The sequence below is a fragment of the Eulemur rufifrons genome, chromosome 30 (genome assembly GCF_041146395.1).
Source record: "Eulemur rufifrons isolate Redbay chromosome 30, OSU_ERuf_1, whole genome shotgun sequence".
NCBI classification, from domain to species: domain Eukaryota; kingdom Metazoa; phylum Chordata; class Mammalia; order Primates; family Lemuridae; genus Eulemur; species Eulemur rufifrons.
In genome coordinates, this window is record NC_091012.1 from 65,958,993 (window position 1) to 65,971,735 (window position 12,743).

At 39.4% G+C, this 12,743-nt stretch overlaps 1 protein-coding gene across 17 annotated transcripts; it reads left to right on the plus strand.

The window, feature by feature from the left end:
• Positions 1 to 344: 344 nt before the first annotated feature.
• On the plus strand, positions 345 to 12,090 carry MORF4L2 (mortality factor 4 like 2). Of its 17 annotated transcripts, none has more exons than XM_069464543.1 (6): positions 345 to 418; positions 3,104 to 3,193; positions 3,755 to 3,801; positions 4,311 to 4,312; positions 9,433 to 9,585; positions 10,970 to 12,090. In XM_069464543.1, exon 6 carries the CDS (start codon positions 10,994 to 10,996, stop codon positions 11,858 to 11,860), a length of 867 nt encoding a protein of 288 aa, XP_069320644.1. In that variant the 5' UTR covers positions 345 to 418; positions 3,104 to 3,193; positions 3,755 to 3,801; positions 4,311 to 4,312; positions 9,433 to 9,585; positions 10,970 to 10,993; the 3' UTR covers positions 11,861 to 12,090. The 17 variants fall into 17 exon arrangements, with proteins under 17 accessions (XP_069320644.1, XP_069320645.1, XP_069320646.1 ...); XM_069464544.1 differs by having other exon boundaries at positions 9,464 to 9,585; XM_069464545.1 differs by having other exon boundaries at positions 9,484 to 9,585.
• Positions 12,091 to 12,743: the final 653 nt, after the last annotated feature.

The following is a 12,743-nucleotide window of genomic DNA, read 5'->3' on the forward strand; positions in this document are numbered from 1 at the left end:
GGGATCATTCATTAACTCTTTGACTGAAAAAGGCAAGGACAATAGAAGGATGGAAAGGGGAAATTTTTCTTTTAACAAGAAGGAACAAGATGAGCAAAAATATTTGGATATTGGGACACAGTCCCCTGCCCGCCCCCCCCCCCGCCTTTACATTAGTTGATTGTACTTTTCCTTAAGAATGAAACATATACATGATCCCTATAGCTTGTTTAGAGAGTTCAGCAAATCAGAAATGGGGGGAAGGGGAACAAAAATCCCATAATCCCAGGGACCAAACAGCCAATCCTTTGCTAGGATTTGGCGGCATCTAGTGGCAGACTCCAGAGGTATAAACCTCACCCACAGAACTTTCTGGAAAACTAACCGAGTGCGCATTTGCCTGCAGAAGGGCACTGTGCGCGGAGATCTGGAGGAGAAGGTAAGTGAGCCTCAGCCTCCAGAGAAATTCGGAGTCCCTAGCGGAGAGGAAGGCTGTCATATACAGATAGTCTCGCCAGAAAATGATATTTGTGAGAGGAAAATTGCACGCATCTTGGTTGGGGGGGGGCGGTCGGGAAGAAGGGGAGGGCGGATGCTGGGTAATTTGAAAGAAGCCGCCCCTTGGTGCTAACGTGGGGATGGGAGGGTTTGGCTCTTAACCATCGGAGGGCTGTGGATTAGAACAGGATTTTGGCACAGAGCGTAGGAAGAAAGTGTATATTTAGGGTCTAAAATTAAATCAGTCGGGAAGACCATATTTCTAACAATGTCCCTTTGTGTTAATGGTCGCCTTGCCTAATTATTTAATTATTTTCCTTTTCATTAGAATAGTTTTTAAATGTAATGTAAAAGTAGAGAACCTGATTAGAGCAGCCCACCCCCCACTACCATCGCGCGCGCGCGCGCGCCGCAGCGCGCTCTCTCGCACCAGTCCTAACGCCAGGGGCGCACGCCTGCGCACACCCACCACCTCCGGCGCCACGAGGGCTGGTGCGCGCTCACGCCCCAACTCCTAGGCCACGCAAGCTTGCTCACGCACTTGCACCCTGGTTCTAATGCCATGGGCCCGTGGCACTCACCACCCCCACTCGCACGCCCATTAAAATCCTCACTGCGCCTTCCCCCCCCCCGCCCCCGCTCGAAGAGTTGCGCAACAGCCCCGGGGGCGTGGCCCGAGATTTGACCTAGCGCTTCCCCACTCGCGGGAACCTTAGCTCATTTCCGCCTATCCTATTTCCGCAGGCCACGTAGACACTTCCTCTCCCAGTGGGGGTTGTGGGGGGAGACACAAACCCATAATGCCTCCCTTTTTGGGTGGGGGGGGTACCTCTGGTCAGGGGAACTCTGGGTCGTGAAAATAGGCCACGTGAACATTCTGCCCTATAGACTTATGACCCAACGGCTGTCGCGCTTTTGGAGGGCGGGCTAAGGACCTGAGAGGACGGACGTCATTGGCTGAAATCCGCACTAAAGGAGAAAGGTGATTGGCTTGTTTTAGGCCTTAACCGTGAAGAAGCAGGTTGCTAGCACCCGCCTTTACTGCGGCGAAGTGTCATCGCTGACGTGAGGGCGGTCGTCCAATCATTTGGGCATGGAACATTCTAAAACTTAGACGAGGCGATTGTGATTGGCTGAAGGGCATACACCCTCCTCCAGGGTGACGTGTCTGCCTATGGATATCAGTTGCCAGAGAAACCTGGCTTTACTATGGCGGTTGGAGGAACGGCAGTGATCACACGTCGGCTGCTGGGAAGAACTGGATTCTCGTTTCAGGTTTCGGGGTGGGGGTGGGGAGAAAGGGTCGATGATTTCCTCATTTCGTCGCGTATAGATAGGATTAGCTAGTGGCTTCACAGTCGGACAGAGATGGATTCAAATTCTTGCTCGCCAACGCCCTGCTTGGGCAAGGCTTCTGTTCTTTCTGTGTCTCGGTTTCCATGTTTGTAAAATGGTGATAATAGTATCTACCTTAGAGACGTATAATGTATAATAGTGCGTATAAGGCACGTAATAGGAAGCCTGGCTCCGAAAGATATTAGCTATTGTTATGGAAATAAATATCCGCGTAACAGAATAAGAAAAATTGTAAATTACGTGATTTCGCTCATTATAGTGCCTTTTCTGCCCATGAGCTTCTTCTCTAGAAGAAATAGAATATAAAAGAGCTAAATCAGTTTTTTCCGATGAAATAATTTGGCATCTGGGTATTGCCTCAAAATAGCAGAGATTGGAATTTTCCCATATTGAAAAGTTAAAAGGGGGGGGCGTTGAAAAGGAGATGGAGAACGAGAGCGAGCTAGAGATAAACCACATGCGATGAGTAGGCCTTGTTTGGATCCTGAATCGAACACACCAACTGTAAAAATCTGATTAAGATGCATCGGGAAAATTTGAACACGTATTCGATATTTCATGCTTTTTTAGGAATTGATGTCAATTTTTTTAGGCGTTATAGTGGCATTGTGGTTTTGTTTTTAAATTGCCTTTTTTTGTAGAGACATACGCAAATACGGATTAAATGATATGTCTGGGATTGGCTTCAAAATACGTTGATGACTAAGATTTGCTTCAAAATAATCTCAGCGGTAGGGGGAAATGGGGAGGGGTGCAGATGAAACGAAATTGGCCCTAAATTAATAATCGTTTAAGCTGAGTGATAGGCATATGGGCTTCCTTATATTAATTTGTTTTTCTTGATATATGTTTGAAATTTTTCATAATAAAATACAGAAGTCTGCTATTTCATGAGCTTAAAATAAAAGTCGGAGGGGGGGAGCAGTGGGTGGGGTTATAGATGAAACAAGATGGCCTTCAGTTGGTAATTGTTGAAGCTGGATGATGGATCCGTGTAGGCTTATAATATTTCCTTCACGTTTTTATTCATTTGAAATTATCCTTAATAAATTTTTTAAAAACCCACAAATTAGTTTGTCAAAATTATATAAATGTACAATCAATTTGAAAATAATAGCCATAAGAAAGGAAAAAGAAACACACTTATATTATTTATCAGCTTTGGTGTCCTTTATGTGTGATAAGATTGCATTGACTAATGGAGAAGAAAAACATCATCTCATATCTTTTTATTTTATGTCCTTCCCTGTCCTTTTGTTTGACCTTCTAGGTGACCATCAGAAAAGCTAAGTTTGCTGTACAGTAAGGATCAGGAGATCTGATCCTGATTGCAGAACCATCCCTGATTACAGAATCTTGGGTAAGTGCTTCCTTTCTGCTGGCCTCAGTTCTCAAACAAGATAACACCACATAACCTTCCTAACTGTCCAGAAATATTTTGAAGATTAATAAGTGCTCTAAATTCTGAGAAGGGAAGATTGGAGCTAATGGTGCTATCAGTATACAAAGTGCATAAGCAACAGAGGGCTGTGTAATCTTACATCCCTTTAAGAAAGATACAAATGATCCCCTGTAGGAGTTCCACAGATCCATATATTATATTGGTTTTTTTGTTTGTTTGTTTTGTTTTTTGGGTTTTTTTTTTTTTTTTTTTGGTTTTTTGTTGTTGGTTGTTTGTTGTTTTGGGGGGTTTTTTTGGTTTTGGGGTTTTTTGGGTTTTTTTTTTTTTTTTTTGGTTTTTTTTTTTGGAGCATCCCATATGCAGCATAGTTTAGTGGTTTGGAGCAAATACTGACTTCCTAAATTCAAATCCTGGCTCTGTCACTTAACTGTGTGGTCTTGGGCAAGATACTTACTCATTTTATACCTAAGTTTCATCATACATAAAACAGAGATGATAAGAATAGTTCCTACTTCATAGGATTGTTGAGGGGATTACATGAAAAGTACCAGGACAGTGCCTAGCACGTATAAGTGCTTGCTTTAATAATAATTATGGCTCTTAGTACTGATGCATCCTGTTTTACACATACACATGCTTTTAAAAGCATTGGATAATCCCTTTTTGGAATTGTAAAAAAAAAAAAAAATTTAATACTCTTGGTTTCTCTCATTTTCCAGAAGCAGCAGTTACCACTAGAACTGAATTCTGAAATTATGACTTCTGGCTTGTCCTAACAATCTAGAAAGGTTTTAAATATATTGACCCTGTTTATCTATGAGGGAATTTCCAGGAACTATAATTTTAGCTAACAGATGAGACCATATTCAGTCTGTTAACAGCTTTTATATCATTCCTTCTTTGTCTCAGACTTAAAAAAAAAAAAAACACCTGTTAAAAATAAGGGAAATGTTTCAAGATCCAGAAGAGAAAATTGATATTGATGTAACTGACATGGTGTATATGCATTTAAAGATTTATTCTAACAAACTGTAGGAGGTGTTATTCATACTTATTTGTGACAAACACACAAAAGATGTTAGCATTTGGAGTCTGATTCCCAAATGGCCTATTGCTTGCACGAGGAAATAAATGAAGGTTTTTCAGTCTCTTGACAGCTACATTTTCTCAGGAGTCAATATATTTTCCTTCTTATTTTTCTCCCTTCTGAAAGCTAGGTTTCAGAGGAGGGTACTACCCTGGTGGAAGAGATGCATTAGATGGGTAAACACAAAACCCCTTTACATGGGGCCATTTAGAGAATGATTACCAGCTAAAGGTAGGGAGGTGGACTGTTGGACCAATAGGAGCTCAGAGAAAGGAAAGGCCAGTATAACCTGAAACAGAGAAAGCCTCAAGAAGGAAAAGGACCTTGACCTGGGCCTCTGAGGATGGGCAGAACCTGGGGGGTGGGGGGAACCCAGTCTGAATGGTATGCCCACAAAGTATGTGATATACAGTGATGATTAACTGAAAATTCAAGCCATATGTGAAATCTATGTATAAGAATAGATCAGACAGTCAGTGTGAATTTTAAATATATGTATTTGTTATAAATTTTTAATCACATAATTGTTATGTGAATACAATCTCCTTGTAAAAAGTTTAAGAGTAAGCTCAATTTCCTTTTCTCACCGCTTCCAATTCTTTTACTCTCCTTAGAGTTAACCACTCTGACCAGTTTGCTCTATTTCCTTCTAGATTGCTAAATTATGTACCTGTCTAAAAAATGTATATGGATATATATATATAATATTTTGTTTTTCTTTATGCAAATATGGTATCACACTACAGAAATTGTTTTACAACTGGCTTATTTTTATTCAACAAATTATCTTAGACGTCTTCATGTCCAGTCATAGAGTTCTAATTCCTTTCACAGTGGCATTCCTTTAATTAACATAATATTCCATGTTATGGGTATATACCACATTTTATTTTGCCAAATAACTACAAATAGCCTTTTAGGTTGAATCCAGTGTTTTGCTGCTTCCAAATAATACTGCATCAAACAGCTTTGGTAGCAGAACAATCAGATGACATCCAACAGTCAGACACTGTGACAGAACAGATGGCCTGGAGACAGTGATACCTTTAAAAATGAAGTAATCAAAAATCCTTAGGAAGGGAGTATTGTGAAAGACCCATATACCTCTGGGAATTTACAATATTATAACATAGCATTTCAAATCAGTAGGGAAAGGATGGACTCTTCAGTAATGAATAAATTATGGTACACAACAGATTATAGAATGTCATGTGGATACTTAAAAGAGGTGGGTATGTACTGACATGAAAAGATGCCCATGGTAAGTGAGAAAAGCAAGGTACAGAGTAATGTGCATCTCACCTTTATCAAAACAGATAAATGCATGTTATATATTCACATACATATATTTATATAGCATACATGTTGAGTTTTAAAGTTATGTTTTTTAATTTGTGTGAATATGTACATAAAAAGATTTGGAGGTATACACACTCCTTCAGAGGATACTCTTGGAATTGGGTGGGGGGAGGTGGTAAGGGAATAATGCTCACATCTTTATATAGTTTGGTTTTTATAAGTATACAAAGGAAATGGTACCACAAGATTTAATTACTTGGGAAAGAATATAGATTGTCAGTTCATAACAAATTCTAGGTGGATTAAGGAATTAAAATATGTCTATTCTTAATTTTTAAACTTAAAAATGGAAGGAAAAGCTATATAACTAATCATATAAAACATTTAAAATCTTAACCCTAAAATAATACCCTAGGGGAAATATTTGCGCCAAAATGAAATCACTAAGAACCAACTTAAAGTTAATGGGCAAAGGACAAGAGCTGAAATATAAATGGCCAGTGAACACATTTTTGAAATGTTAAAACATAACTAACAAAGAAATACAAACCACACCTAAAACCCATCTTTCTTACCAAATTTTCAGATATTTCAAAATGAGTGTCCCAGTGCTGGCCAGAGCATGAGGCATGATGGACATTTTTACACGCTGCTTGTGAGATTGGAAATTGGTGTAGCGCGTGTGTGGGGGTCATTTGGCAACATATTAAGAGCCTTAAAAGTGTTGGGCTGCTTGACCCACTAAATGTGCTTCTGGGAGTCTTAGCAATGATAGGAAATGAGGGCAAAAAAATGTTTACACAAAATGTTTTGATTGGTTATTATAGAGTAAATTGGGAGGAGCACACCAGATGTTTCCACAGAGTGGGTAATTAAGGTATGCCCATTTGATGGGATATCTATAATACAACTCAAAATTGATGTATATTATAACCTTGACATGCGATAATGATCAGTTGTAATAGTAAATTTTTTTTAAAGGAAAGATCTAAGATTTGATAACCAGTGTGAGCTCACTTCTGTTGAAATGTATTATTTATACAGAGATTAAGTTAACTATTGTAAAATTAAGGATAAAAGATTGAGACAAACGTTCAAATGTGTTTTCCCAATTTCTGGTTTACCCTAGAGCTGACTTGTAGGGAACAGGTGAGAAAATAGTTGATGACTATTGTCCCTATTTTGTGCCCCTGTTTTCTCCATGTGTTGAATTACACTCCCTCCCTTTGATTCACTATTGTATACCTGCTAGGGACCTAAGTACTGCTGTGAAAGACAAAAGATAGGTATAGCACAAGCCCTATGGCAAATTGATGTGAATTATGTAGTTCCAAAAGCAAAACTAACACATGAAACATTTAAATAACTAAATCCTAAGCTCCAGAGTACTAATGTCAGTTTCATGTGGTATTAGAGATGGGAGAGACGTGAGCTAGGTAGTTGGAGAACATTTAAAGAGGAGGTGGGACTTGACTTTCCTGTTATTTAGATGAGGGAGAGAAAGGGAGGAAGAGTAGGTATACTAAGTAAACAATATTAATAACAGCCTGAAAGTCAAGATAGAAACTGGCAGATTCAAAGTTTAAACAGCTCAAAAATTATATATATGTAATGCCAACTTTTTAAATGAAGAGTGTGCACAGCACATGTGTCTCGGATCCATAGAGCAGTGTTATGCCTCTGGGAAGGAAGGTCAGAAGCACAATGACAGTAGTAAAGCTATCCACAACTTGTATTACATTAGGAGGCAGATGTCAAAAGAAAGGATATTCCCTTTCTTTTGATGTCTGACTCCTCATAGTAGTGGGTGCTTGCTGGATGTGTGGGACACCCAGATAAAAATAAAATTCGCTGAGGCTGTTTAGAAAGACTGCTTCCCTGGCTTAATTCAGTCTGGGCACCCAGGCCTTAATTAATGGTGCAGGGATTTTTTTTTAATGTAGTAATAATAAATGGTTTTATAGAATAAATGTCTCATTCAACTTTGGGCTTTATATGAATGATAGAAGAATTTGTAGAGAATGGCTAAACACCCACTGTAATGAGAACCAGGTAGAATTCTTATAGTTTCCTTATGCATGAATATATACAGTCAATACCAGTGATGTATAGCATGTTCAGCTATCATTCTCAAGTTCCTCCTCACTAAGGAATTGCTTGTGACTAGTGTGGCTTCCAAAATAGTTTTGTCCCTCCTGAGGCTACTTAAGTGTTTTACACAGTCTGGTTGGCTCTGGGCCATATTACATTGTTTAGTTTGTACTTTTAACGAGTCCCTTTGTTTTATGGAGCTTCTGCACTCTATGAGCCCCAAGATGAGCTTTCTGGATTTTATGCATACAGGTTGAGCATCCATAATCCAAAATGCACCAAAATTTAAAATTTTTTGAGTGCCCCTGACATGATACCACAAGTGGAAAAAATTCCACATCTGACCCCATGTGACAGGTGCATAAAAATTATTAAAAATATTATATAAAATTACCTTCGTGGTATGTGTATAAGGTGTATATGAAACAAATGAATTTCATGTTTAGACTGGGGTTGCATTGCCAAGATAACTCATTATGTGTATGCAAATATTCTGAAATCTGAAACTCTTACGGTCCCAGGCATTTCGGATAAGGGATACTCAACCTGTATTAACTAAATTCCGTAATATCCCTAGATATTGTGTCCCGTTATGTCCTGGTCACAATAAATGCATTTTTTTAAAAGAAACATTTTGTAAGCATGATCGCTTATGATAATGCTGTGACATGCTGGCCACTGTGGACACCAATCCTTCACAGGATGTGTGTGTGTATCCCTCTCAGCCAGAAGCTTTCTGATTCTCAAAGAGTCAGTCTGCATATTCAGAGATTTTGATGCTCTCTGAAGACTGTGCCCTTTAATTTCTGCTCAGAGCTTTGTGCCCTTTCAGTTAGAGGATGTTTGCTTAGTGAAAGTACTAGCACCCAGGCTTTTCTTCCTAGTCAGGCTTTCCTGAATGAGGTCTCTAGTTTTTAAACATTTCATATCTCTGATTTCTCCCTCAGGGCTTTCCTGACACCTGCCCACGTAGTCTTAAGAGCTAGGGATTGGCTGATGGGCCTTTTCTGTGGGTGAAAGTTGTAGTTACCAGAGAAACCTGGTTGTGGCTGGTCCACCATCATCCCTTTCTCAGAGGTTAACAGGCTGTTATTTATCCCTCTAGACATTTCCCTACACATTGATACACTTGTGTAAAAGACACACAGAAATGAGATCACACATCAAAAGAACCGTCTGAGACTGATGCTTATTTCTCTACTTGTGTTATCTGTCCCTTTGGGATCCTATAGTATTATGCAACCTGCCATATTTACCTAACGATATATATGGAACATCTTCCCATGTCAGTACATGGATCTGTGTTTAATTCATTTGAATGTTCTTTTATAGTGTGCATACATAATTTACATTATTTCCCTATTGAGGAATATGTAAGTGTTTCTGGTTTTTCAGTATTACAAACCACCACTGCAATGAATATCTTTATATTCATGTTCACATGTGTAGGTATTCCTGCAAGGTACCATGCTAGCCGTTCAGGTACGTCACATTTATGAAATTCTTAACAAGAGCCCGTGAAGACTATGGATAATTTGCCACATTCCATTGATGAGAAAAAGAGGCTAAGAGAGCTTACATGTCTTGCTAGAGGTCTCACAGCTTGTAAATGGTGGAGCCTTATTAAAGTAGAGATCTGTCTAACAACAGAACTCATGTATTTTCTCTGATATCACAATTGTAAACTGCATGTTTATAAATTATTTTTTCTTTTTCTTAGATGATTTCACAAACGTTTATCTTCATTGCAGATACTTGCTTTTCTTTCTAGGTTGTGTCTCCCACTTCATCCTCCAGACCATCCCAGAAGATCTAATAAGATTCCATCTGGGAAATCACTAGGAGTTCTTAGAAGGGAAAGAAGGAAGATTATGTAAGTCAAAGGAATTGTTTCATCTGTCACAGCATAAAAATAATATAAGACTATATCCATCTTTATCTTACTAGGCCTCCCTGCTGCATTTTACATTGTAGATTATCTCTTACCCTTCTTGAATGTCTCAACTACTTTGGCTTCCAAAATAACATTCTCCTAATTCTCCTATGGCTACTCTTTAACATTTTGTTTCATTTGTACACTCTCTCTGCTCACCCTTTAAATATTTTTCTTCCTTAGGTTTTCTAGAATTCCATACTTGAAATTTTTCCTCTGTTCTCTCCAAATGATTGTATTGGCTCTCATGGCATCCACTGCCAGCTATGTGATGGTTACTCTCAGCCCTCCATTTCTGACTCTGACCTCTCACCTGAGCTTTCAAGTCCGATGTTTAACTGCTCACCTCACATGCAATGGGTTCAGTACTGAACTTCTTTCCCCTCTAATCTATTTCCTCCTTCTGTAGATGCAGTCTCATTTGGTGATAATACTAATGACCTAATCACCCATCCTCAAAACCTGAGAGTCGTCACTGACTTCTCCCTCACCAGTTTTTCACCTCCTCCAGCAAGCAGTCACCATGGTGTTATGTACCAGTTCTTGTGTGTTCCCAAAATATTCTGTGTCTATAACTGTCATTATATTAACCTTGCTGTTTTATAATTGTCACTTTAGATATTTGAATCTCTAGCACCTACTATATTACCTGTCCTGAAGTAGATATGCAATAATGTATAATGACCAACCGAATAGATTAATGAATGGATGTATTACCTATGTTCTATCATTTCATTGCAGATTCCAAACTAACCCTTAAAAATCAGTGCTTTTATTAATTAATTAATTACCCAGGCTTGAAATTGCAGAGCCCGCTTTGACTCCTTGGTCTCCTTCAGTTACTGTGTTCTTCAATATAAGTTCTGTATTCTTCACTTTCTCTTTAACTGTCATCACCCTAGGTCAGGCCTATCTGGACTTACACAAGAACCTTTACTATTACTCATTTTGCCCCTAGTCAACTAAATTAATCTTCCCTATATCATTGTGTCACTCCTCCTGCTCATGAGTCTTGAATTTCAGCTGCACTCCCTTTTATAGTTTCTTCCCCATTTAATTCCTTTCTCTAAAATTACATTCCTATCTTTTGAGTGACATCAAAAAACTAATTTATGGGCAGGTCTGATAAGTGGTTGTGTGGGGTGAGAGTAGTGGGTGGTAGTGAGGATCAGAGAGGGGAAGGAGGCAAAAAATCACTTATAAAGGGTCCTGAAATAGGATTTGAAATCTAAATTCCAAGAGATTTAGAGTGTGTTGTGTTCTGATGGGCCTTTATGAAGGTTGCCATAAAAAACAACCAAGTAAAATACTTTATATATTACAGTGGTTGGAATAAAAACAGGGTTGAATGAGTTCCAGAAAGCAGGGTTCTCAAACTCGTGGACAACAATCTGCAGAAGAAGACAACTTCAAAAAACCAACTAGAAGCAACATGCAGAGAAGTAAGATGAGAGGGGCATCCTCAGGAAAGAAGACAGCTGGTCCACAGCAGAAAAATCTTGAACCAGCTCTTCCAGGAAGATGGGGGGGTCGCTCTGCAGAGAACCCCCCTTCAGGATCCGTGAGGAAGACAAGAAAGAACAAACAGAAGACTCCTGGAAACGGAGATGGTGGCAGTACCAGCGAAGCACCTCAGCCCCCTCGGAAGAAAAGGGCCCGGGCAGACCCCACCGTGGAAAGTGAAGAGGCATTTAAGAATAGAATGGAAGTTAAAGTGAAGATTCCGGAAGAATTAAAACCATGGCTTGTTGAGGACTGGGACTTAGTTACCAGGCAGAAGCAGCTGTTCCAACTCCCTGCTAAGAAAAATGTAGATGCTATTCTGGAAGAGTATGCAAATTGTAAGAAGTCGCAGGGCAATGTCGATAACAAGGAATATGCAGTTAACGAAGTTGTGGCAGGAATAAAAGAGTATTTCAACGTGATGTTAGGCACCCAGCTGCTCTACAAGTTTGAGAGGCCCCAGTATGCTGAAATCCTCTTGGCTCACCCTGATGCGCCGATGTCCCAGGTTTATGGAGCGCCACACCTACTGAGATTATTTGTAAGAATCGGAGCAATGTTGGCCTATACGCCCCTTGATGAGAAGAGCCTTGCATTATTGTTGGGCTATTTGCATGATTTCCTAAAATATCTGGCAAAGAATTCTGCGTCTCTGTTTACTGCCAGTGATTACAAAGTGGCTTCTGCTGAGTACCACCGCAAAGCCCTGTGAGGGTCTACTGACCACTCACTGTTACCTGTCTGGTATCTGTAAACACTTTTTGTTCTTAGTCCTTTTCTTGTATAATTGATGTTCTTTAAAATTGTTAATGTATAACAGGGCTTATGTTTCAGTTTGTTTTCTGTTGTGTTTTAAACAGAAAATAAAAGGAGTGATGCTCCTTTTCTCATTTCAAAGTTGCTACCAGTGTATGCAGTAATTAGACAAAGACGAAACATTCAGTAGAACATTTTATTGCCTAGTTGACAACATTGCTTGAATGCTGGTGGTTCTATCCCTTTGACACTACACAATTTTCTAATATGTGTTAATGCTACGTGACAAAACGCCCTGATTCCTAGTGCCAAAGGTTCAACTTGATGTATATACCCGAAAACCCATGCATTTGTGCTCTTTTTTTTTTTTATGGTGCTTGAAGTAAAACAGCCCATCCTCTGCAAGTCCATCTATGTTGTTCCTTAGGCATTCTATCTTTGCTCAAATTGTTGAAGGATGGTGATTTGTTTCATGGTTTTTGTATTTGAGTCTAATGCACGTTCTAACATGATAGAGGCAATGCATTATTGTGTAGCCACGGTTTTCTCGAAAAGTTGATATTTTAGGAATTGTATTTCAGATCTTAAATAAAATTTGTTTCTAAATTTCAATGCAAATAATTTGCAATGTGCCTTTCATGTTATTGAGGCTGACAAACTTGGCAAACTTGGGGAAGATCTACGTGGTATAGAAGAGTTCTGATTCCAAGTGAAACAATTCCTTTTCCTGTTGTGTGTGGCAGCCAGGAGTATGCCCTGCCAGGCCGGTCCCCCTCCTCTCCCCTCAGTGCAGCTTCTCATGGTGAATTGCTTTCTAGTGCTGCTTGTAAGAGCCAGTT